Source organism: Orcinus orca, chromosome 20, assembly GCF_937001465.1.
Source record: "Orcinus orca chromosome 20, mOrcOrc1.1, whole genome shotgun sequence".
NCBI classification, from domain to species: Eukaryota; Metazoa; Chordata; class Mammalia; order Artiodactyla; family Delphinidae; genus Orcinus; species Orcinus orca.
This window is the reverse complement of record NC_064578.1, coordinates 9,092,625-9,118,953: the sequence shown is the minus strand read 5'-3', so window position 1 is coordinate 9,118,953 and position 26,329 is coordinate 9,092,625. Positions and strand designations below refer to the sequence as shown.

Here is a 26,329-nt window from a genome sequence, read left to right as displayed (position 1 = left end):
ATTTATCTATCACTAAGAAAAAAAAATCGCTAAGAAACAAAGTACCCCACAATCTGCTGGCTTGAAACAATGACTGTTTTATCAGATCTCGTGATTTTCTGCGTCAGGACTTTGGATAGGGCTTAGCTGGTTGGATCTCCTGTTCCACACAGCGGTGGATATGGGGTCGCGTAGTGGTGTTCAGTCCGCGAGAGGCTGGTCTAGAGGGTCTAAGATGGCTTTTCCCCCAGGTCCAGTGCCTTGCTGGGCTAGCAGGAAGGGAGCGCTCAGCTGGGCTCCAGCACGGCGGTCTCAGCCTGGTTGCATCCCCGTAAGGCAGGTGTTCAGCAACATAGCAGAAGCTACGTGGCTTTTCTCACCCGCCCCGGATGTCACAGGGCATCACTCCCACTGTACGCCACTGGGGGAAGCAGTCCCGAAACCATTGGAATCAAAGGGAAGGCCGTGGGCTGTGCCTCCGGATGAAAGGAATATGGAGGAATCTGGGGCAGATTTGAGAGCTGTCATGGGGCCTTTGCTCTTTGTTCTTCCCTTTGTCAAGAAAGTTATTCCCCTGTAGCCCTGCGTGGCTGAGTCCTCTGCACCCTCCAGGTGCCTGTCGCCTGTCACCTCCTCTTAGAGCTTGTCCATGCTGCAGCGCTACCCGTCCTCACCCCGCCGCAGTCTCCTGTATGATTGTTTGCGCATCACCAACCATACTCTGCCGTCATCTTTATTGTCCTTCTACCTGCAGCAGGTGATTCCTCGAGCTGTGGGCCCCGGTTTTGTTCGACTTGCTCATTGCTGTTTCCCAGTGCAACACACAGAGCTGCGTCCAGCACATAGATGACTCTCCGTGTAGAACTGTCGAGTGAATAAGAGTGCCCGGCAATACCAGATGGTGGCCCAGTATTATGGGCGCCACCTCCCCCAGGGAGAATTCCTGGGATAACAGGGAATCCACTCATACCTGCCCAGCAGACTTGAATCATTCTCATTTTCTGCTGCCCCCAGGAGTGCAGGAGCAGAGCTGAAAAGTACACGGGGACAGAAAAAGCTGCGATCAGAGGCAGACCCTGTTAGCGGTGGCCCACTGGCCAGGCTCTGCTGGTTCCCATTATAGGCATGGTGGGCAGAGGACTCCATGTGACAGTGAGCATGCGTCAGCATCCCGATCCCTCTGGATGCCCTGCGCTCGGACGTCCCTCTTCCCTCTGCAACATCCTTTTGAAGCCTGTATGTTCCGTCTGCCCCAGCTTCTGTTTATACTGGTGCAAAGTGAGGGCTGCTTGGATTTGGGGAGTTTCACGGGAAGGTATTAAACGTGTTTGGAAAAGACTTGAAAGTCCAGCTGTGTGTGTTTTAGTTTTATATTTAGCCTTAAATTAGAGACTCCGCATACCTCAGGTCATAAAGAGGCACAGCAGGGACTTACGTTTTCCTTCAGTGTGCTGGGGGCGCGCACCTAGGTGAGATTTGATTATTTGCAAATTTGTTTTTTTTGGTTGTTTAAGTCCACAGCTTATTTCTGGCCTTCATGCTTTTAGAGGTCTCCTGTTATGTTTCAGAAAGAAGTTATTGCTGTTGTTTTCACTTGAATTTGAGAAAAGTGAGGTGGCTCGTGGAGAGGAGGAGGGGACAGAATAAACTTGGACCTTTTGGCGCCAGACCCTGTGCCGGGCACATGCGCACAGTTAACCCTCAACTACCCTCTGAGGAAGGAAACTGAATCTTGGCTAAGGAAGCTAAGAAGCTTCCTGCTTTCCTCTGAGGTTCACTCTTTGCTCTGAGCACCACCTTGTTCTCTGCCTGTGGACCTGAGGCTTCTTTTTTTTTTTTGCGGTACGCGGGCCTCTCCCTGCTGTGGCCTCTCCCTGCTGTGGCCTCTCCCGTTGCGGAGCACAGGCTCCGGACGCGCAGGCTCAGCGGCCATGGCTCACGGGCCCAGCCGCTCCGCGGCATGTGGGATCTTCCCGGACCGGGGCAGGAACCCGTGTCCCCTGCATCGGCAGGCGGACTCTCATCCACTGCGCCACCAGGGAAGCTCGACCTTTGGCTTCTTGATGCCACTCCCTCCTCCCCCAGTTAAAGTCCCCAAGAGCCTGTCTCAGAACCAAGTTCACAGCTGCTTGCTGACCCGTGGGAGGAGAAGGAACACACCATTCCCCAGTATCGTTTACTACCCAAGCTAAGGCCAGAGCCACGGGAGCAAGGTCACCTGTGGCCACAGATGATGGCCTGATCTATGAGTTCCCCTGCGGTGCTGTAACAAAGTGCCACAAAGTTACGTGCCTTAGAACGACAGAAATGCATCGCCTCACAGCTCTGGAGCCTAGAAGTTCCAAATCAAGGTGTGGGCGGGGCCCTGCTCTCTCTGAAAATTCTGCGGGAGAATTCTTCCCTGCTCCTTTCTAGCTTCTGGTGTTTCCGGGCAACCCTTGACCTTTACTGGCGCATAGACGATTCACTCCAAATATTTGTGGGGCACTGTGTTCGTTTTCTATTGCTGCCGTAACGAATTATCACAAACTTAGGATCTCAGACAACCCAGGTTTATGATCTTACAGTTCCGTATATGGCAAAAGTCTATAACACGAGCCTCCCTGGGCTAAGATCAAGGTGTGTTCAAGGCTGTACTCTTTCTGGAGCCTCTGGGGGAGCATCTGTTCTCTTGCCCTTCTCACCTCCTAGAGAGAGGCCTCCCACTTGGCTCTGGGCCCCCTTTTGTCCATCTTCAAAGCCAGTAACGTCAGGCCGAGCCCTTCTCCCACTGACATCCTTCTGGCTGTCTGTTCGGAGTCCCTTTCCTACTTTTAAGGACCTCTGTGATTACATCGGGTCCACTGGGTAATCCAGGATAATCTTCCTATTTTGATGTCAGCTGATTAGAAACGGTAACTGCATCTGTAACATTAATTTCCCTTCCCCACATGACCTAGTATATCTACAGGTCGTAGGGATTAGGGTGGAGACGTCTTTGGGGGCCACTCTTCTGCCTCCCAGAGGTGCCTTGTCACCTGCCAGGCTCTGTGCTCAGCAAAGAGGACACAACAGTAAATGATACAGACAAGGCCATGTGCTCACAAAACTTACCTACTAGTGAGAGCGAAGGGCAATGGAGAAATCAACAAGCACATTCCAGGAAGTGTCGGGCGTGTGCCTGAAATTAACAAGGCAGTGTAATGGAGAATAGTAATGGGGGGGACTTCCATCAATAGAATAATCAGGGGAAGCATCCCCAGGAAGCCGAAGGCCTGAAAAAGGGCCATCATGTCAACTGGGGAAAGGTGTTCCACACGGAAGGAACAGCAAACAGGGCGGCCCTGAGGCCTTCAGAATAACCACTGGCTGCTTTCCATAGGCTGTACTGGAGAAGGTGAGCCAGGATGGTGGTTAGTAGCTACTGCAGTGATTCAGGGGAGAGGTGACACAGGCTTTATAGGGCGGGCTGCATCACAGCACCCAAGGGTATCCCTGTGCTAATCCTCAGGTTGCAGGAATGTTACCTTCCATGGCAAAAGGGGATTTGTGAATGAGTCAGTTAAGGATCTTGAGATGAGGCGCGATGGGCAGGGGTGGGGGGTTGTGCAAATGTAATCATAGGGGTCCTTGTAATGGAAGCCGAGGAAGATTTGACTACAGAATTAGGAAACGTGATGATGGAACCAAAAGCTTGCAGTGATTGAGGGAAGGAGCCGTGAGCCCAGGAATACAGGTGGCCTCTATAAACGGGAAAAGGCAAGGGAACTGATTCTCCCCGGGAACCTCTAGAAGGACCTGGCCCTGCCCACACCTTGACTTTAGCCCAGCGAACCTGATTTCAGCCTCCTGGCCTCCAGAACTCGAAGAGGGTAGCTCTGTGGTTTTCTCCAACCGCCGAGCTAGTGTAATCTGTGACAGCAGCAGGAGGAAACTAATGCATCTTGCTAAGGGTATGCCCTTGGAGGGAGAGGAGGGACCCAATTCAAGAGATCTTTAGGATTCAGTATTGACAGGACTTGGTCCCACTGGGGGCGGATCTGAGGTCCCTAACTTGGGTGACTGAGTGGAGGATGGTGGTGTTACCTGAGATAAGGAGGCGAAGCACAGGGAGGAAGGAGAGTTGAGTTTGGGGTGTGTTGAGATTGAGCCTGAGGGCTGATGCCCAGCGGTTCCCTGGAGATGGGGTTCTGGCGCTCAGTGAATGTGGGCTGAAGATCCAGCCTCAAGCCTGGGGCCTGAAACACTTTAAGCACTGAATGAATGAACGAATGAATGAGCGAATGACTGAGCAAATGAATGAATATACGATTGAAATCCATGTGGGAATCCTTTGAAATGGTGACACCATCCAATCAGGTAAGATTGCTCCAGTGCCTGGTATTTCTGTTAACCTTTCTGTCTAAAAATACATCCCATGAAACCCTGCCGTACTTAAAGGAAACTTCATTTTGGCCTTATTCTCCCTCGGTGCCCCTGTAGTTTTATCCTTTGGAGAACACCCTTTACAATCCCACCTCTCCATCATTGGGATGCTGCCTTTAAATGCCGGCAGTTTCTGGGCCAGGCAATGGTAAGAGAAGTTAACTGTGATCACCACCATGTCTTAACCTTAACATATAGGCCAAGCATTTCGAAATTATTTGTCTCCTTAAGCCTCACTGCAGAGCTAATCAAAAGACAGATGACCCTGGGTGGCGCTAGTATCAGGTGAGAAAACAGACACGGTCCCATAACTTGCCCAGTATCCGTAGATGCCCAGTGACTGAGCCAGGATGGAACTGAGAGGTCTTTCCAGGCTACAAAAGCTATGTAACATGTATCATTTTACTACTAGCAATGGAGACAGTAAATCACGATAGAAACTGCCCTTTATTCATCCCGCAAAGTTACCGAGCACTCTGCGTGCAGGTTATTCCTCCTGACAACCTCAGGAGTGGTTACTTTCATTGCATTTCCTCTCTGTTGCTGCATAACGAATTCCTGCAAACTCGGGAGCTTCCACCCTGTATAGACCATCTCAGCAGGTCCGAAGCGCAGGCCCAGCCTAGCTGTGTCTTCTGCTCAGGCTCTCAGGAGGCTGAAATCCGTGTTTTCCAGGACTGGGGTCTTTTCAGAGGCTGTGCTTGTTGCCGGGGGTCATTTCCTTGGGCCGAGGTCCCCATTTCTTTGCTGGCTGTTTGAGCACTGCTCTCACCCCTAGGGGCTGTTCTCAGGTCCTTGCCATGTGGCCCCGTCCATCGATGCTGTCACGGCGTGACTGTTTTCTCCTCGGAGGCCACAGGAGCATCTTAATCCGTCTCTTCAGGGAGGGCTCAGTCTCTTCAGGGCTCACCTGATTAGGTCAGGCCCACCCAGGATCCTCTCCCTTTGGGTGAACGTCAAGCTTACTGCTTCGGGACCTTAATCCCATGTGCAAAGTCCGTCCACCTCTGTTGGATAGCGTAATTCCAGTCACGGGAGCTAGCTATCCCATCCTATTCCTAGGTCCTATCCACACTGGAGAGAATTGCAAGGGTGTGTATTGTAGGGGGTGGAGATCTGAGGGATCATCTTGGAACCCTGCCTCTCACAGTCTGTGGAATTCCCATGTCGCTGATGTTGAAAGTGAGACTCAGAGGCATGCTACAATTGGCCCAAGGCCACTCAAGGACAGCTGGGATGCAGGACCAGCTTCATCATGCTTCCAACGCCAGGCTGTAACCCCCCATCCCCCTCCCCCTCCCTCACCCCCAGCCTTCACGCGAAGGCGCCGACCTTGCCGTTTGCTGCCTCTGGAGGAGTGCAGATCACCGCACCCGCCCCAGGCTTTGTCCTCCAGCCTCTCGGGCTTCCACCTGCATCCGGCGACCAGAAGGGAACTGAACAAGTGCCAGTGCCTTTAAACGGAGCCACACTGGCATAATGAGCAGCACGTGGACAGAGGGGACAGCTAAAAATGTCCCCGACCTTCTAAAAAAGGGACAACTTGGCCAGGTATCGAGTCAGCTCTGTGACATTAATGCAGTTATCCTGATTCAGGATCAGACGTATTCACCGTTAAACGTCTTTTAACTTGATTGCCAACAAGTCTTGTATCATTTAGAGGAATCGGTGGAGCTGGCCGAGGGACGAGGTTGATGTCAGCAGCCACCTTGCTCTTCCAGACTTAAGAAGTGATCACTGTAGCTGCTCAGAAGGCCTGCTGACCACGTGGACTCTCTGGAGCTGTTCGATGAAAGATGTGAACGCCCGTGCGCTTGAGCGTCATAAACGTTTGGAGCTCTCTAGCCTCCAAGTTTGTCCTGTTCTTTGCAGGTGACTGGGGGCTTCTGGAATCTGGCTGGCTGGGGCTGCTGCTCTAGGGGGCTGAGGTGCTTCCCCTCAGGCACCGGATATGCACTGATCTCTAACTGGGAGCCAAGAACTGGGCCAGGGGCGGGAGAGTGAGTGAGGAGGAAAGAAGGAAACACGGGGCCCGGCTTCGGGGAGCTTTCGCTCTAGACACCAATCAGATCTTCGTACAAAGAAATGTGATATCGCAGCCCAGGTCCGCGCTGTAGAGCAGAGATCCAGTGAGACTGTGCCTGACAGGGAAGCGTGGCCCTCGTCTGGGAAGGTTGTTGGATAGAGTGAGGCCTGAGCTGACTGAGATTTGTCACTAATCAGGTTATGAGAGGAACTGAAACACTTGTCGATTAACACGCGACCTTGGGCAAGTCGTTGAGCCTCTCTGAACCTCAGTGTCCTGTTCAGAAGAAAATGGAGTAGAAGAATAACGGGTCTTGAGCCCAAGGAATGTTATACGAGCTGCTGACCCAGCCCCCCGTTCTTGTTTCGGTCTTTAAATCTCTCTGACGATTGCTCTCTTCCTTGCTCGTGCCTAGATTTTTTTTTTTTTAAAGAGTCCATCCATGAGGCAAGTGTCTGTTTACGAGTCTGGCTTTTCACTGTGGAGCTTCAGCAAAGGTTTTCAGAGCATCTGCTGGGTGCCAGGCGGGAGTGTGGAGCGGGGGATTCAGAGATGAGCGGAATGTCCAAGACATCGGAGAGCAGCGTGTACCCAGAGGGGCGTGCCCATGCCCAAGGGGACAGACTCAGAGAGGGAGCTGGGCGGCTGCAGGCTTGACCCTGAGCCCACAGGACTGCATTTGAGATTCGGGTGAAAGGGGAGGGCCGTGAGTGACGGGGTTGTGGAGGGCAGTTTCCAGGCCCTGGGGATCCCCCCAAGAGAACAAGGTAGGTTCAAGCCCCCGCCTTGCCAGCGTGGGGCAGAGAAACAGACATTTAATAAATACGAAAGAGTAGATGAGAAATGGTGAGTGTTTGAAGGGAGGTAATCCAGAAGGGGGAGAGGGTGGATTGGAGCGGGCAAGGTTTTACAAGGTGGTCAGGGAGAAGGCCAGCGGCTGGGCGATGGCTGGAAGGAGGTGAGGAAGCCAACCCTGCAGGTGGTGGCGGGGAAGATTCCTGGCAGGGAGGACGGAGGGACGGGGGCCACCAAGGCCCTCGCAGGGAGCACGCCTGAGACACTGGAGGGACAGTCCGGCAGCTGGTGTGACGGGAGCTGGGGGAATGGAGCAGGGAGTGGGCAGGCCTGCACTGTGTAGGGCCTCTGGGCCTGGCAGGGGCTTTGACCTTCTACTCGGAGGGAAATGGGAAGGCACGGGAGGTTCCCGAGTGGAGGCGTCACGGGATGGGCTCGTGATGGACACTGCTTCTGCCCATCGCCGTATTTCCCTCTCTGCATAAGCACATACGAAATATGTCTTCATATATTTTTTAGGTTTTTCTGTTGTTCAGGATATATATCTCTATATATGTGATGATATAGCTTTATATCTGATAATATGTGATTATATATGCATATACGTCTACACACACATACCCACTTTTCTTTGAACCATTTAAAAGTTACACACATCTTAACAGCTCACCCCGAAGTTCCTCGGCAGGCACCTTCTAAGGCTAAGGACATTCTCCTGCATAATCGTCTCACATCCACAATACCATTGTCACACCCGCGAACATTGATGGTATTCCAATAGTATTATCTCACGTGCTGTCTCTACTCAAATCTCCCCAATTGTTCTTTAGAGCTCTGGTTGCTGTTTGATCCGTCATCCAGCTGAGGATCGCATTGCGTTTGGTTTTCATGTCCCTTTAGTCTCGCTTAACCTGGACCTGTCTCTTTGCTGTTGTTTTGTCCTCGTGACCTTGGTGTTTCTGAAGCGTTCAGGGGACCCTCTGGCTACAGTGCCACTGTAGCCAAGGCTGGCAGCAGGGATGCGGTCAGGAGTCCTCGGCAGTGCTCTCGGCCAGCACTGCCCAGTGGACCTTTCTGCAGGGGTAGGTGTCTTCTTTCTCTGTACTGTCCAATGCAGCATCTGCTCGCCGCTCCGGAGGACTTGGCACGCGGCCGGTGCGACCGAGCCTCTGAATTTAAATTGTACTTCATTGTAATCAATTTCAAGAGCCCCATGGGACTAGTGGCCACTGTCCTGGGGCCGTGCAGCTCCAAGCTGAGAGTTGGTTGCGGTTAGTCAGGGATTGTGGGAATGAATGGAGGGGTGGGGGGACGGGAAGTCCAGACAGAAGGAACAGTATATGCAGAGCACTAGAGGTTCCACACGGCAGGAAGTAAAGCTGCAGTTTTCCTTCCCCAGTGGCCAGCAGGCAGGTGTTCAGCTCAGGGTCCTCTTTTCCTCCAGGTCGCATCCCCTCCCAGCATGGGCCATGGCAGACTGGGCACCTCTTTGTAAGCCTGGCTGAAGGAAGGCGTAAAAAAAGTACCACCATCCAGCAGGAACTTGGTGGCTTTCCATCCATGCCCTGTCAGCTGTCCATATCCACCCCATCCTCTTCTCCTGGCCCCGCCTTCAGGGGACACTGCATCTGGCCTGCAGGGATAAGCCCCCCTCTGCATCCTCCTGTAGGACGGGCAGGAGGGTCCGATGAGCAGTTGTGCCCTTCCGGGGAGTAGGGAGTGAGGCACTGATGTATCCAACCCCATAGATCTGCTCCCACCCCTATCTTGTCCCTCCTCAGGTCTGATCACTCTTTTTATCTTCCCTGGAGTTGTCTTCTTTTCCCCCCCTTCCTATTTTTCTCTGAGTTTTTCTGGAGTAAAATGCAAGTTTTCCGTCAAGTAATGCAAAGCTCCGTCATCAGTCACAAGCTCGTCTGATACACGTACATGTTGACGACAAGGGATATTGCTTGTTATTTTGCTTCCCACCCGGGCACACCGCTCTCCGCCAACTCGCCAAGGGTTAAATCTTGCACCGCCCAGGTCTGGGTCTCTCCCGAGCTGGCTTTTGCATCATGTGGATACGTTAATCCGCCCAAGTTGACTTGGAGAACCAATCTGAAGTCAGATGGGAGCTCCCGGAAGCAAAGCCATTGCAGGTTTATTTGTTACTTTTATTATCTCATTTCTTCTTATTTTTCTAGCCAGATTGCCTACTCCACGGGAAAGGTGGGGGTCCCCTTTCTCCTTCCCTTGCGTTCTCATGCTGCCTCCCTCCCAGGTGTTTATAATCACATGTTTTTTATGTGGTTTCTGGGTCCAGTGGCGTGAGCGCCAGAAACACCTCCTCCCCAAAGAGGAGAAGAGGATGCTGCGCGATCTGGAAGGATTTTTTCCTCTCCTCCTTTTGTCAGCTGGCATGCGATATGCTTCCCAGGCAGTAATTTACAGACTGTCAATTTCTGAGAGCCGCTGGGAAGCTGAGCGATCGCCTGCATTTCCTCACTTCGGCTCGAGTTGGGTCTTGGAGCTGGCAGAGAGCAAGGTCTCTTTCTGGGAATGCTTGGTCCCATTAAAGGAAGGCCCTGGCTTTTGTCAACTTTGAAAGGTGGTCATGGGAGGGGTTGTTATGACACATCGGGCTGCAAACGCAATGCCAGAGTCATGCTTTATACCAAAAGATGCTTTCCTGGGGAGGATTCTGCTAGCCGTCAGGCACTGACTGACACGTTATTAATGTTTTCCTGTTTTCTGTGGTCCGTGAACGGAAAAATACTTTGGAGCCTTTAAATTTTCTCAAGATGTCCGTGTTTTCTTGGATCATCCCTCAGTTTTCCACGATTTGAAAAATGTCGGTGTTGCTCCCTGGGCTTCAGGGAATCCGGAAGTCGCTGCAAATCTTTCTAAGGTTTGCAGTCACACGGATGTTTTCACCTGGAGCATCCCCGACTTGGTGAGAGCAACCCAATTCCTGGCTGCTGCTTTTGGAGCAACTCCTGAATTCCTGTGACCTCCGCTTTCACAGGAGACGTTACTGTCCTAATCCTAGAGATGGAGAAACTGAGGCACAGAAATTGTCACTGTCCCACGTGTACACAGCCAGAGAGTGGGTTCCAATCCAGATTTGTCTGCTTCCAAGGCCCCCAATTATACTTTTATTCCTCTCCGTTTCCTACTTTTGTTCAACATAGGTTTATCCAGTTCTCTTTCACAAGTCCTTATTTTGTGCCAACTGTTCTAACAAGCATTTATTTAGGGAATAACCATGGCGGCACCCAGGGGGAGGTTGTAACGCTCCGTGAGAAGCAGGAGAATGATGGCTGCACCAGACAAAGGCACCTTCAAGGGATCAAAGACAGAAAGGCAGAACACTGATGACTAAGTGTCACCTGAAAGGAGCTTCCTCTTTCACCTACTGTCATCCTGAGCCTCTGTCCCCCCAGATTTGTTGTATAAGAGGCCGTTGGACCCTTCTGTCCATTTGCGATCTGCTGTTGTATTGTTACAGTATGAAGTACTTTTCCTGGGTTTCTACTGTGTTCTGGATGTAGTCTTGGGTCTTGGAGAGAGAACACATAAGGTACCTGATTTCACGGGCTTGTAGCTAAGGAGGAAAAGCAGGACTTTGAAGTCAGACAAACTTTCACCTCAAAATTCCAGTTTTCCCATTTTTCCAATTGTGTGATCGTTAGTAAGCTATTCGATTTCCCTTGAACTTCCTTTTCCCTTATTTGTACAAGAGTAGCAATGTTCTCCTTTCAAGTTGCCCTGGGGAGTCGAGAGTTAACCTGAGTGTCCGCTGCATAGTAGGTCCTCGGTAAACATGAACTTCTTTATTTATTTTCCTTCCAGTGAGCGGCGACTTTTCCTAGAGGAAAACCACAACAGATGGGAAGGGAAGACCAGGACAGGCCTGGCTCAGCTCCCAGGTTGCTGGTTGGGTTTTGGTACTCTCATCTGCAGCAAGAGCTAGAAACACAGCCCACCACGAGATTTTTCTCTGCATCTTCCCCAGTTCCAAGCTGCCTTTTAAATCTTCTGATTAAGCTAACCATTATATCAAAAGGCCCGGAATGTTTGAGAAAGAAAGGCTGTAGCAGCGGGGGCTGAAGGTGTCTGTACGACCACCTACCCCAGTGGGGTGTAATGGAGTATTAGGGATTCTGTCTTCCCCTTGTGATTGAAACTGCTGTTCAACTCCCCTCCCCACTCCCACTTGGGAGAAGCAGAGGTGCTGTCTCAGTCAGGAGGTTGGTTATTGTTCCCTGAATCCTCTTCCCGTCTCACGTTCACTCTCTTTCCCATGAGCAAGAAATTCCTGTGTCTGATCTTACGTTCTTCCCAAGACTCCAGGCCCACCTTGGCCCACCCATTCATTCTTAGATGATGACCTCACCTCCTACTTTTTCAAAGGAGACTCAGGTCACGTGACCCGGAATTTCAGTGGAGTCCGCACTTCCTGTCTTTGTACCTTTTCTCATCCTCATTATTTTATCTTTTCCAAAATCGGCTCTTCCACTCCTGAGCTTGATTTTGTTACCATGGCCCTTCTTTTGGGCCATGCTCATCGGTTAATTCCCTTTCCTCACGTTTGATATTCCCATTTATCTGCTCCCGTGTCTCCACCCATACTCATCCCCCATCGCGAGTAGCTGAAGGTGTCCTCGTTCGACCCACGTGTCTTCTGGCACGGTGGGCCTGTCACCTGCCCTTTGAGGTTTGCCGTGACCAAAGCAGCTACCCTCAGTACTCTGAAAGGGGATCCAGTGGGTTGTCTTTCTTCTAAAGTGGCACTTTTTCTCAGAAACATGGAGTTTGGATGCCCTTAGTTCCAAAGCTTATTAGAAAGGATAATGTAGACACTGACATTAACCACAGGCTGGGCTGATAGTTTGCCTCTAGGCTGTCTAGCTAGTGAGCTATCCATCCATCCCGTGCCTGGTCCACAAACCCTGGAGGTGGCCTAGGGGAAGAATCAGACAAGTGTTTCCGTAAAGAGCCAGGTAGTAAATATTTCAGGTTTGCTGAAACTGTTTAACTCTGCCCTGGTAGTACAAAAAGAGCCATGCATAAATTAGTGGGTAAAATTGTATTCCAATAAAACTTTATTTATGGACACTGAAATTTGAATTTCACGTGTCATGGAATTATATTCTTCTTCTGATTTTTTTTGTTTGTTTGTTGATTTGTTTTGGTAAAAACCATTCTGTAAAATCCTCTGAGTCTTTTGTTATTATTGCCTGTTTTGATTTGTCTATTTCCTTCCTCCCTCGTTTGCTTAGCAGATCACAGTTGGGCTGTAATAAACAGGCTGGTGGATTTGGCCGGTGGGCCATCGTTTGCTAAAACCTAGCCTAGAGGGTTAATAGCAAAGAGATCATAAATTATATGTAAAAATAAAAACCAGGTAAAAGAAAGTAAAATGCATATTTAGGCTGCAGGATTCAAAAATGTTGTGTTTGGACTAAAGACTTGGCTCTGAGTTTCCTGGTAGTCAAAGCAAAAAGGGAAGCAAAATCCATTACATACTTTCCTGGCCATTAGGACAAAAAGATGTCAGTTCCTCATGGGAGGCAGAGGTACCGTAGCCTTCAAGAGTCTTCTGGATTAAACATGGTAAAGAAATTTGATTTTCATTGTCCATCATTGAGCTCCCACTTACTTTGCCCTCACCAAGGCTAGTCTCAGAATGTTTGCTCTACTACGTAAAACCAATAATCAGCCATTTTCTGGTCATTGTAATGGTGTAAATTATATCTGACGGCTGTTAATTAAATACCTAGTCATGCTCTGGAGCCAAAGCCAAATAGTGCTCCGTAAACATTATGATTTGTCAGTAATCAATGTGATTTGTATAATTTGTGAGTGATCAGATACTTTATCCAAAAGCAGATTATTGACTTCCATGCCTGTCTTGGTAGAAATTGCCACTTGGTCTGTGTCTACACAGACCCAAGAGGAGAGGAGATTTGACAACAGTCTGATGAATTGAATCAGTGGTTTGGGGGAGTGGGCTGTCTGTATTGATCCAATTAAATAGATAATTGTCAGAATTGAGGTCATGTCTATAAGACGCCACCATTTCAAAGCCAAAGAGATTGTTTCAAATATATGATGCTCACCCAGTCCATGTGGGCTGCCTTCTCCACATGAAATCAACCAGCAAGTGATTGATTCTGCAGAGCTATAAACTGGGGTCTTTCCTATTTTCAGCAAACGGTTATGTGCTAAATACAGTGCTTTGAAGTTTTTCGTTCCCCATAGACCCAAGGGTGGTATATGATTCATTATGCAAATCAGGGGGATGGAAATATCCCCATCAAAAGTTGGAACGACACAAGACGCAAAAGAGTCCCTTTTAGGGGGAGAAAAGCAAAGCAGCAAAGAAGACAAGCTGGTATCCTCCATATCTGTGAGCTCAGGAAACAGCCCATGTGTGTATTGGGTAAGCAAGGGAGACTGCTCTCTAAAGGTGCGATTATATTGCAAGCACACCGGGGGGCTGACTCTAGCTCTTGGTTAGTGGTCAGGTGGAAAGAGAAAAGAGAAGGGTGGAAGACTTGACTTTCATGTCTGCGTCAGATTCAAAACCCAGACCCACCCCTAACCAGCTGGTGGTTTTAAGCAAATTAGGCAACCTCTCTGATCCACAATGGTCTCATATGTCTAACAAGGGTAAATACACTTAATTCGTAGGGTAATTCTGTCTACACCAAGCGTACAGTCAAGGCTGGTTAGCCTTCCACTTGTCTACTGACCCCCACCGACGAGAGGAACTAGTCACTCACATTTGTCATCGGAGACATGGCGATAGGCCTGCCTTTCTTATCTCATCTGCACTGCATATACACAGTTGGTATTCACGAGACAACTGATGAACACCTGCCCCTTGCTAACTGCATCACCACGAGCGAGAAAATTTCTGTGTGTCTCAGTTCCTTCATCTATAAAATGGGGATGATAACAGTACCCACCAGCGGGTAGTTAAGGAGGATTAAATGCATCAGTAATACAAGCACAGCATTAAAAGACAGGCCAGGCACGTAGAAAGTGATCTACCCATATTGGCTATTGTTATCATCCCTTTTATTAGCAAATCATTATTCAAGTTTGCTGGGTGGAAAAAGGGAGATGGCCAAGGGACATTCCAGGCAAATGAGGCAATAAAATCAAGACACTAAAGAGGGGAAAGTACTGCGAGTCATGTAAAGCTACACGCAGGTATAAGGAAAGAGTGTTGCATCTTCCCACGCATCCTGTGGCTTCTTCTTTGTGCCCGCCATTTTGGAATCTCGGAACATAGGTGGCCACTTGGAGGTCTGATGCGTTTCATTCTCCCGCAAAAGTATAAAAAGCTGGCTGCCTGCTGTTCATAGATTTTTTTTTTTTGAAGTGAAAGAATATGTTGATGGGCTTAGCTTGACAGGGAGCTAAGGGGATCCTTGGCATCGAAGGGTGAGTCGCTAAATAGGTCACCCCAAGTTGTTCAACACCGACAGAAGACCAAGGGGATGCAGAAGCTTCAGAAACTGTTCTCAGGGACGGCAGAACGTGGTTTTTTTAGTCCCGTTCAAAGCTGTATCTCTCATGCTAGTCCAGTGCTTGGCACATAGAAAGCTTTTGTTGTATACAGGCAGACCTCATTTTATTGTACTTGGTTTTATTGCGCTTGGCATATACTGAATTTTTTACAAATTGAAGGTTTGTGGCAACCAGGCATTGTCAGATGATGGTTAGCATTTTTTAGCAAGAAAGTATTTTTTTTTAATTCAGGTATGTACATTGTCTTTTTAGATATAATGCTACTGCACACTTAATAGACTACAGTATAGTGTCAACGTAATTTTTTATACGCACTAGGAAACCAAAAAATTCGTGTGACCTGCGTGATTGGGATATTTGCTTGATTGCAGTGGTCTGGAATTGTACCTGCAATGTCTCAGAGTTATGCCTGTATTTGCTGAATGAATGAATGAGTGAATGAGTGAATGATACGTCTATAAAAATAATGAAAAGCCATCCTACAGATCTGTGCACAGCAGAAGAGTTTTTAGGCACGTTGCTTTCCTTTAATCAACACTCCTGGAGTATTTAAGCACCACGTGGCACCAGGGAGGTGGATGCAGGATGCAAAGCGGAGAGAGACTCGGTCCCTGCTCTGGACCTCACACTTCATTCAGGGATCTTCACCATTTTTCGTGCCACGGACCTTTTGGGCACCTAGTAGAACTTATAAGCCCCTTTTCAGAATAATGTTTTTAAATGCGTAAAATAAATTGCACAGGATCACAAAGGAAACCAATTGTATTGAAATACCGTCATCCAAATATTAAAACATGAGATCTAGTAATAAACGTTCTAACTAACCCATTAAATAACATTGCTAGTGGTGAAAATAGCATAATTTCTATTGTGATGAACTCATAGATGCTTCTCATTTTATTTTGTTGCTTAAATGAAGGAAACGGAAGTTTCGGTCCGGGGTTAGTGGAAATAGAGATGTAATATTTTGGCACAGTGCACCCTCTCTCTCTCTAGAATTGTACCCACGGGCACTCAGGTTAAAGACCCTGCTCTAGTTTGTGTTTGTTCGTTATAATAAAGTAGTGGGAAGGAATCGGGAGCAGATGCCAGTACAGAGGGGCACGAGGAGATATCCTGGAGCCAGGATCACCTGGGGACAAGACTAGGATGGGCATTACGGGGGTCCTCTGAGAGCCCACCCATCCGTGTGTGCAAAGCTCTCCCTGCAGGCACATGGTAAGTGCTTGATAGATTTCTGCGATTGTTATTGACGGGCTTTGACACATGAATAGGAGTGCGAGAGGCAAAGAAAAAGAGAGTTAGGGTGGCAGGTACTCTCCAGACAGAGGGAACTCTGAGTGCAAAGGCCAGGGAGCACCAATCGTTCTGCTTTTGCTGGAGAACGAAGCAGGAGAGGAGGGAGAGAGGGGACGGAGCTCTAGGTGGGCATCAGCTCCCGGTGGGCTCGGGTGGCAAGTGCCTGGGACACGTGGGCAGCTGTGGAAAGTTGCTCCGATGCCTGTGAGGGGGCCGAGGAGGGGGCGGGAGAACCTTCTGGCAATCTGCCCCCCAGCGCCCCGGTCGGTATCAAGCCTGTTGGCTTCTCTGTAATTCCTTGGACATGCCCCAGTAGCTAGTAAATAAAGCTGTCTACTTTAAATTTCGTCCCAGCGCCCTCTTACAGCCTCTCCTCCTAGGAGCTGAGGCCCATTATATTCCGAAAGCATATGTTCCCGACGATTGTTCATTCTCTTTCCAATAATATCTTTGCAGGACACAGAGGGTTGGGGAAGGGAACAGACTTGCAGGATGTCAGTCCCAGTTTTAATTACAAGTGTTCGCGGCCATGGCATTCATGTAATTGGGGGGCTGATTTATGCCAAATAATAAGCACTGATGTGAGAGGCTGCAGCCCAAGAGGGAAGGGAGGCCGAGTGGAGGCAGCGGCCCCCCACCCCAAGCCCGGAACTGGGGCGGCACACGTCAGGGGCATTTTCTCAGAAGCACCCGGGGGTTTGTTGGAAAAGACAGCCAAAGGGCTCGCTCTGGAGACGGAGTCCCTGCTCTGTGCTTTCTAGCTTTGTAACCGTATGGCAAAATGCTTTCCTTCTCTGCGTGTAAATTTCCTCGTCTGAAAAATAATCTGGTGATACTACTGCCTATGGCGTAGGGGTTTTGGAGGATCCAGTAAGATAATGTAAGCAAAGAGTTTAGCACTGGGCCCGGTATACAGCAAGCACTCAATGCTGTCGGCTTATTGAAAAAGTCATAATAACGCATAGAATAACCACAGTAATCACAGCCGCCACAGTCATGGTCAACTGTGCGTTCACTTTAAGGAGAGGGAACGTGTGTGACCCGGGGGCTTTTCATCAGCTAGATGGCATGCACTTGACCTAATGGAAAGCTTGAAAGCAGTTGGGTAGGAGCACCACCGTCCATCTTCTTGAAGTCTCTCAAGCAGTGTAACGCAAGAATGACTGTTCTCTCTTTGCATTTATGCATGGCGTTTCTCTGTTGGATTCGGAATGCTTTATAGAGCCCTGATCAGCTTCTCGTACCGTCTTGGTATAACCTCTGGGAGAAATGAGACACGTGCAAGATTCCCTGGCATACTTTATGTAGGGGTGCCCTGGAGTTACAGAGGCCAAAAGAGTTGGGGGACTGAGAGTGGAATGCTCTTCCCAAAGTGCTCAGGTTGCTTTTAGCTCGTTGCTGGCCAGGAGACTAGACACTTAGAGCAGGGCCTCCTGCAAGGTCCCCAAACTCCCGTGACCTTCTGGCACAGGCAGAAAGGTGTGTATTCAAAAGGCATGATACATGTGGATGAACCTAGAAAATACGATGCCAAGTGTAAGAAGCCAGACACAAGCTTGTGTGATTCCATGTATGTGAAATGCCCAGAAAGGGCAGATCCAGAGACAGAAAGAAGATTAGGGGTTGTCAGGGCTTGGGGTGGGGGGAGAGGAATAGGGAGTAACTGTTGATAGATACGGGTTTCTTTGGGGTGGGGGTGACAGGAACCTGGATAAACACTAATTTACCCCATAATCCAACTAGACAGTTGTTTGTGACATTGCGTGACCGAAAAGTAGCATCTGCCCCAAAGATACTGTTTTTAAAAGTAAAGTGTTACAAATGGAGCTTAGTGTTAACCAGAACTTTATGAATAAGTAATGAAGTCTCATTTTCCGTTATTATAGCCATTGTTTAAAAATGCATGTCTGCCAGGACATTGTAATGATTTTGTATTACTTAGGAAACTTTTATCATTCTTCCCTTTTAATTTTTTTTCATAATTACTTCTTCATTAAGGCTTCTCTCCTCCAGTGCATACGTGGACCTTCTAAAAAGCCAGCTGACAGGTATAGTTGTCAAATTTTTCTGAATTGCCCCCGAGACTACCCAGCATTTCTAATACTTTTCACGTCGCTTCTTCCCCAACGCGCTCACCAGGCTGCCCTTTGATGTTCATGGGCAATCCCGTTAGCTGTGATGGCTTAAGGTTCCTGCACAAACTCTGCCACAGAGGAGCTGACTGTGGGCCGAGCATGTGCCCAGGCAGCAGGACACAGCAGCTCACAAAGAAGGGCCGTCTCTACCCGTCCGCTGTTAGGTTTGGCTTCTCCAAAGATCACATACCCCATCCCGGTACAACACTCCTTGGCTTGGAAGGATCATGCACTTGGGTCCTTAAACCTTGGACTAGCAGCCTTGCACCAGCCTCTTTTGTGATCAGGACATGTGTCATCTAGTACCGTGACAGCTGGATGTAAGTGCAGATTCTAATCTTCTGAAGAATCTAGCAGGAAAGTATATGAACACTAGGATTTCTTTAACATGTGAAGGGCCACTCACAAGTTGTACAGGTTTTGTCCTCCCCTTGCGGGGTGATTAGGGCTTGGGGAATAGTCCCAGCTAGATTTGCCATCTCTGGAAGGCCCACGTGTGGGGTGTTGAGTGGAGGGAGGTGGGTGTCTCCCTGGGGGACAGTGTTTGGTTCTGACCAGCACACCAAGTGGCTGCTCCCACCCTGGCTCTGCTGTTCTTGTGCTACTGAATGCCTGATGCACAGCGAGGCCAAACAAACGGAAATGTCGGAGTTCGGAGCAGAGAAAGGTTTATTGCAGGGCCGCTCAAGGTGGCTCGTGCCCAAAAAACCCTGAACTCCTTGAAGGGTTTCAGCAAAGCACTTTTTTAAAAAAAAAAATAGATGTATTTATTTATCTTTATTTATGATTTTTGGCTGCACTGGGTCTTCGTTGCTGTGCGCGGGCTTTCTCTAGTTGTGGCGAGCAGGGGCTACTCTTCGTTGCAGTGCACGGGCTTCTCATTGTGGTGGCTTCTCTTGTTGCAGAGCATGGGCTCTAGGCACGTGGGCTTCAGTAGTTGCAGCATGCAGGCTCAGTAGTTGTGGCTCACGGGCTCTAGAGTGTGGGCTCAGTAGTTGTGGCGTACGGGCTTAGTTGCTCCGCGGCATGCGGGATCTTCCCAGGCCAGGGCTCGAACCCGTGTCCCCTGCACTGGCAGGTGGATTCTTAACCACTGCACCACCAGGGAAGCCCTCAGCAAAGCACTTTTAAAGGCAAGGTGAGGGAGGGGCGTAGTTAGTTGTTGTAAACTTCTTGGTGTTGGAATCCTTTGTTCTTGCATCTGTCCACGTAGGTCATGTCATGATGTTCCTGTAAACCTCCAAGACCAATGTTATTCCCTGTTCTGCAACTTTTTATCTCTATATGAATGGACTCTTTTTATTTTTTTATGTGGACCATTTTTAAAGTCTTTATTGAATTTGTTACAATATTGTTCCTGTTTCATGATTTGTTTTTGCGGGGAGGCATGTGGGATCTTAGCTCCCCTACCAGGGATCGAACCCGCACCCCCTTCATTGGAAAGCGAAGCCTTACCTACTGGACCACCAGGGAAATCCCATGAATGGACTCTTAAAGGTCAGAGCCCTGAGTATAGGCCATCCTGTATATTGCAGGCTATAGGCAACATTCTTTTACAAAGAGTACAGAGCCAGCATGACTAAGCATAGGCAACAAAGCACAATGGTTAAAGGAAAAGGAACAGATCTAACATGGAGTCAGATTTGTTCTTCCCTATAACGCTTGTACTGTCCATCGCAGCCTCTAGGCCCTTTTGCTCCAGGCCTTCCCGAGTTGGTCCACCTGTTAAAGGTATTAGACATTTACAAGAGGGCTGAAGAAAGTGACTCTTTCCATTTCCGTGAGGTCCACGTCCCAGTGATTCTCAAGACCTTGAGATACGTCAGCCATCAAAGTCCAGAGAGAAGGAAAAATTACCGCCGCTACAGATTTGAGTCCCAAACTCAATTTAACTGGACACAGATGAGACTTTGACTTTTTTGTTGTTGTTGTTGGGCTTTGATTTGTTTGGTTTTTCTAATTGTAATATAAATAGAACATAAAATTTACCATCTTAACCGTTTCTAAGTGTACAGTTCATTGGCATAAAGTACATTTACGTTGCTCTGCAACCATTAGCACCATCCGTCTCCAGAAGAGAACTTCTTCATCTTCCGCACCTGCAACTCTGTATCCATTGTAAACACTAGCTCCCCATCTGCCACTCCCCCCAGCCCCTGGCAGTTGCCATTCTACTTCCTGCCGCTCTGAATTAAGAGTATTCTGGATACCTCTCGTAAGTGGAATCGTGAAGTATTTGTCCTTTCACGACTGGCTTAGTTCACTTAGTTTCATGTCCTTAAGGTTCATCCATGTTGTAGCTTTTTAAAGCAGAGCCTGCAGACTGAGGACTGTCTGTGCCACTATCAGGCAGGCGTGTCTGGTCCGTTTCACAGGGATGTGAGAACCAGGTGGCATTGGCAGGCCCGGCCAGGGGGACTGTGTGGGGCCCCTCTGATTCAGTCTTGGCAAAGGCAGACCCGGTAGAAAGAGCCAGGTGCCTCGTTGTAGCTGCAGCTGTGCCCGTGTGGTCTGCAAGGGCTGGTGGTGATGGGTGTGGACCTGAATGGAACGTCTTTTATGATGCACTCTTGACCTTTTTTCTATTAATCATCTTTCTTTCCCATCTATAATATTTCCCACATATCACACTAAAGGGGTATTTTAAGCATTAATTTTCGTAAAAAGCCTCATGCCCAATGTTAACAGTATTTCACTGGCTCGGAAAAAGGCAGTCTCTATAAATGAAAAGCACCATTATTAGTAATAACAATAATTTTTCTGACATCCATTTGGGCCTGCTATATGTTTTGATAGGATTACATAAATAATGAAATTATATGCGAACTATGAGAACGCAAGAGGCATCCCCTCCGAGGGGTGCACGGCTGCCCTCATTTTTCTCCAGCTGCCGCGTGTTCTTTGGGCTCTGGTCAGACACGCCGCTGTCTTTAATATTCTGTCCCCTGACTTCACTGAATGATCGCTAAGACTGGCTTCCCCAATCCTCTGGGCTTAATTCCCAGATTTTTATTCTATTGTGGGATGATTATCTTTTCCTGGACTTTCCCAAAGGCATTTATCTTTTCAATATCTAGCATAGTGAATGATTTTGTGTCATTTCCTTTATTAAAAAAAAAAAAGGAAATTTAATTATTTAAAAATAAAACTACTTTTCTGTCAGAGCATACCTGCAGTGCTCATAGCCCTGACTTACCGGAACGCCATAAATTACATGAAGGAATTATTCATCATATGACTAAACACGTCTTTGATTTTCCTGGGCAATCTGTTAGGCTAAGCATGGTCTTTTAAGTGGTTATTTTAAAGATAAAAGATTCTGGAACTATAGCATTAACTGTATTTTGTAAATGAGCCGCGAATGGGATTATTGAAAGATAGTAAAGATGACTGTATACTTAGTGTGAAAATCACCGATAGCACATCAGTGGTTAATTGTATTGCTGATTATTTCAACTAGTCCACATTTTCTACATTAAACATTTACACTAATATCCAGGAAAATAAAACCGACAAACTTTTGGGGGAAAAAACCCCCTATAATCCTGTTATCCCAACCCCAGTATTTTCAGTCTTGCATACGCAACGTGAATTCCTCTCAGAGATACCAACTGGAGACCACAGTAAGTCTTCAAAACCAAAAAGTTACCTTTCTAGAATCGCCGGCCCTGGCTGTACAGCTAAAAACCCAGTCCTTTCTTATCCCTTCCTTTGGTTTCCAGTGGTGGGAAAATCCAGGAGAATTCTAGGCTGTCTAGAGTAGGCAGTCCGAATCAAAAGGCTGACCCCATTCAAAGACGACCAAGAGAGAGAGACGCCTAAGTGCGGGGCTGGGGACTAGCCTCTTGGTTTGTGATTTATCCGTAAGTGGAGGGTATGCACCAGGCCACTCCTGAAATGTCTTATGATTGGGAGTTCGGGAGTGTCTGGGGACAAAAAATCACAGCTTCTTAAAGGAGCCTCCTCGGGCTGTCCCGGGAGCCCGGAAGGCCATGCATATGTAACCGCCAGTGTCCCTTGGCTTTTTGCTCGGGGAAGTTCCTGGTTAAGGTCTGTCTTCTGCTGATCCCTTGATGCCCAGCAGTCACAAGGGGTCTGCTCTGTGCCTTTGAGATGGCTCCATGCTCTCTTTCCTGCCTTCCCACTCTCTCCCCAGTTCTCTTTCGCCAGCTCCCCGGGCTCTCATTCACTCCCCCTAGGATCCCTTGGATTTGGAAATTGAATATCTCCTAGGCTCAAGCCTCTCCCTCCTCAGGTGGTCTCTCAAACACCACACCCCCTGCAGCTGTCCCCCGACCTGGGTGAACACACCTTTGGACCCACTCTTTACCCAGACTCTCACCAGACAGTGCCCATCAAATGGTACTTGTTTTTTGCTGAAAAATCCAAAAATCGTCACTCTTGCTGCATTATTCAGACAGTGCCCTTCATGTTCAACTTGGCAATTTCAGTCCCAGTCTTGTCCCATAGAATTATTGCCAGTTGATCTCCGTAAAAATGTCTGGGTTTTCTGCATTATTAATGATGTGCTAGGCTTCTGACAAGCCTTCGTCTGGTGCAGCTCTGAGCAGTAACTTCTGAAGTGCCAGAGTCAGGGCCTCCCTCTGTCTCAATTATTGTAGACTTCGGTTTAAGGGGAAAAACGTATGGTGATACTCCTCAATCTTTCCGTCCAGGAAAGGCTTCCCAACTCCATTATGTTGGCAGTGGCTATCTGGACCTCGGTTTGGAGAAGAGCTGTATCTGTACTTGATTGAAAGAGTACTGGGATTGATTAGCAATGTCTGCAGTGGGTGGAGGGTTGGGAAGTATAGACATGCATGCCGCCTATCTGCCATGGGCTCTGCATTTATCCTATCTCAGAAGAGATGACCTTGAAGATGTTAGTGTCAGGTGATTTTAGACACAAGAAGAGAGGTTATGGTTCGATGGAGATGCCAAAGGAATTGTTCCACATGGGCAGTGAGTGGTTTTGAAGTCACCTTTTCTCAATTCATTATCTTGGCTCCATTCAGCCACACAAAAGGAATACGAGCTTGGCAATTTGTACGTCCTGGCTCATGGGTTAGCTGTGTTTCTAGTTACTGCTTCTCTGGCACCCTGTTGAGAATGCAGGGCTCCCCTTTTAGACTCAGGGCAGGGCCTGGGGCTTTACTTCAGCGATTTTCAGTTTATTACATCTCTCAAGGAACAGAGAGGAGCCCGGAAAGCCAGAATCGTCGGAAAAGCAACAGCAATCTCTCCTCTGGAATTTTCAGTTGCTTCTCTGGGTCTGCTCTCAGCTCTAGGGAAACACCTCTTTCTTTACCCTTCCTTGCCTGACAAGTGCCAGGGAACGGGTGAAACTACCCTGGTTTTGATTCACAAGGCTAGTCTAGAGAAAGACGAACCTTTCTAGGGCCAGGAGATTGGAGGAGGAAAGGAATTCTCATTGAAGATGCTGTCCCCTGGGGACTAGGCTGGGGTTCCTCATGTAAAGGCTGATAAGCCTGTGGAATGGGTGTTGGTATAGGAGACTAGAACCCAGCAGTTGTCACCTATCCAAGGTCACACTACTAGCGAGTGACAGGGTGCAAATCCAAATCTGCTTGTTGACAAGGTCCCTGCTGTAGGAACCACGCCCCGCCTCCTCCCAGCAGGTGATGCAGGATGGACATATTGCCAAGTCCTCCTAGTTGCCTGCAGCCTTACTTTCTAGCACGAGCTTATTCATCAGGCTCTACTGGGACAGTAGGAGAGCTTGGCTTCCTTTGCATTTCTGGGCAGGTTGAGTTGCTTTATCCCCTACAGGGTCATCTAGGACATTTTTAGCCCCAAGGTCAGAAGCTCTTTCCACCAGAGATTAGGATTCTGCCTGGCTTCTGCCTGCCCCCTGGGTAGCTGGCTGTGCCAATGGAAATGCCAGCTGCAGCTACAAGGACAGGCTCTCCATCCGAGAAAAGCATGAAAACCCGCATTTCTTCTCTAGAAGGGTTCCTCCCCTGCAGAACGAGAAAAAGCTCATTAACACGTGATGGCAACCAGGCTGCAGTATCTGTCAGTTCTCACGTGCAGGATGTTTTTTAGCATTCTGTTAGCTTCCCTCCTCGACAATAAATTCAGCTTAGCTACTGGGAGAGAGCAGCATGGAGTTCAAAAAGGATGTATCCCCCCAGTGAGCCCAGGGGCAGAGTGAGAGTCCAGCTACACTTTTTTTTTTTAATCACCTAGCACCCCGTTGGCCCTTTATAAATATTTGTCTTGGGGCTTCCCTGGTGGCGCAGTGGTTGAGAGTCCGCCTGCCGAAGCAGGGGACACGGGTTCGTGCCCCGGTCCGGGAGGATCCCTCATGCCGTGGAGCCTGCGCGTCCGGAGCCTGTGCTCCGCAAAGGGAGAGGCCACAACAGTGAGAGGCTCGCGTACTGCAAAAAAAAAAAAAAAACAAAAAACAAAAAACTTAAGAGAATGAAAATTCTGGTTGCTTTCGTTTAGTTGGGGGATTCTTTTTCTAGGCGGTACTCATGTTACTATTTTGAACCTAGGACACTGCTGCAGTTTTGCCCAGGGGTTGCAGGATTCAGATCTGGCTTTGCAGGGAAATTGCTTTGTCTTTGTGGACAAGCCAGGACCTCCCGGGGTCCTCAAATGTCCTCATCTCTTGGCCACAGAAGCCGGTTCACCTCATCAGAAAGGGGGTTCCATCGAGCATCTACTGAGAGGAGGCTTAAAAGGAGCCTGCTGTCCCCACAGGACAGCCCAGCCCAGGAACGCAGGGGTGGCTTCCTCTTGGGCGTGGTCACGCAGAACCAGAGGAGATGCGTTTGCCCACAGTGAAGGCAGATCGGGGTTGGTAGGGCCTCAGGCACGGTCCCCCTGCTCCTGGCTGTGTCCATGGTCCGGGTGTCTGATTTCCCCGTTGCCATCCTAACATTGGCCTCTTGACTCAGCGTGTTACAAAGTATCACTGTCCCATGCACCACTTCCTGAGGATGCCGGGCAGAATGGGGTGACACTTGATAAGAGCCAGATGAGCCAGGGGTCCTACTTCTAGTGACTGTGGCCTCGGTGTCCTCACCTTGCTCTCCCTGCTCTCTGGACCTTTGTCCGTGATGTTCTCTGCCTGAAATACCCTGTCTTCTATTGGTCACCTAACTCACAGCTACAGTCCTTCCAAACTTGACTTAGCAGTTGCTTCTCTCAGGAAGCCACGCTTGACAGACTCTCGGGCTGCGCTCCACACACCGCCCTTGGTTGTGTTGGGGATAGTTTTCTGATGAAAGAAAGTAACGTAGCCAGTGCTTGCCCAGTTGGGTTTCCCGGGGAAGGGGCCAAGCTGCACCGAAGGATGGAGCATATGCTCTGGGGTCTGGGGCACAATGGTGTGGACCCAGACACCTCTAGTTACCAGCAGGTTATCAGTTAAGTATAGTTCACCTTTCCGGGCCTCAGTCTTTTATCGGTAACAGAACCACGACGAGAAGGCAGTGCCGTGATACGTGGAACGCATCACGTGAATCATAATGGAAGGTAGCCTGTCTGACACAGTATAAATATTGCCCCATGGTCTCGCCCCAACTTAAATAAGAAACCAAAGGTAGAAACCATTCTCGCGCTCATGGTTGGCGTCTCTTAGTCCTTGGCTTTCTTCCTCTGCGAGGTCCGTCATCTCCCCGTCACCCCTGCCTTGCTGTCCTCCAACCTGTGGCTGTCACCTTCCATCAGATCTCGCCCCCTCTGGCTGAGTGCCTACTCCCCCGGTGGAAGGATTCTGCCCACCACTCCTCGAGTGCCCTGAGAATGGCCTGCTCTGGTCAGACCCAAGCCTTGTGGTGTCGCCGGCTCTCACTAGGGACCTGGATGCTGGAGGCGGAGGTCAGCTCATTAAGTTTGCAGACACGGAGGCCAGCGAGGGCTTAGGTCTGCCAGGGTGGAGAGAGCCGGCACCCGGGAACACGGGATCGGAATTTCAAGTGACTGGGGTCAGAAACAGGCCACCAAGAGCAATCCCAGCTCAGAAAGACATGCCCCATCTTCACAGATGGCAGGGGAATGAAGTGATTCAGGACTCAGCCTTGGATCTGAATCCTGGGCTTGGCTTTATGCTTTTGTTTTTTGCATTCCCAATCGCTTGGCTCTAGTCTCTAGACAAATTTCAGGCAGATATTCTAGAAGCGATAAAGAGCGTCCT

The 26,329-nt window shown here is 48.9% G+C and overlaps 1 protein-coding gene across 3 annotated transcripts in view; it reads left to right on the top strand.

Annotated features, from left to right (window-relative positions):
- WWOX (WW domain containing oxidoreductase) overlaps nucleotides 1-26,329 on the top strand; it is a 976,221-nt gene that overhangs the window by 775,507 nt on the left and 174,385 nt on the right. Inside the window, exon 9 of one of the 3 annotated variants that reach the window (XM_033406434.2) lies at nucleotides 994-10,158. The exons of the other annotated variants lie outside the window; for them this stretch is intronic. Coding sequence (XP_033262325.1) covers nucleotides 994-1,062 — 69 coding nt within the window. The 3' untranslated portion in view covers nucleotides 1,063-10,158. Of the gene's footprint in view, nucleotides 1-993; nucleotides 10,159-26,329 lie in introns of those variants that run through there. 3 annotated transcript variants of the gene reach the window in all.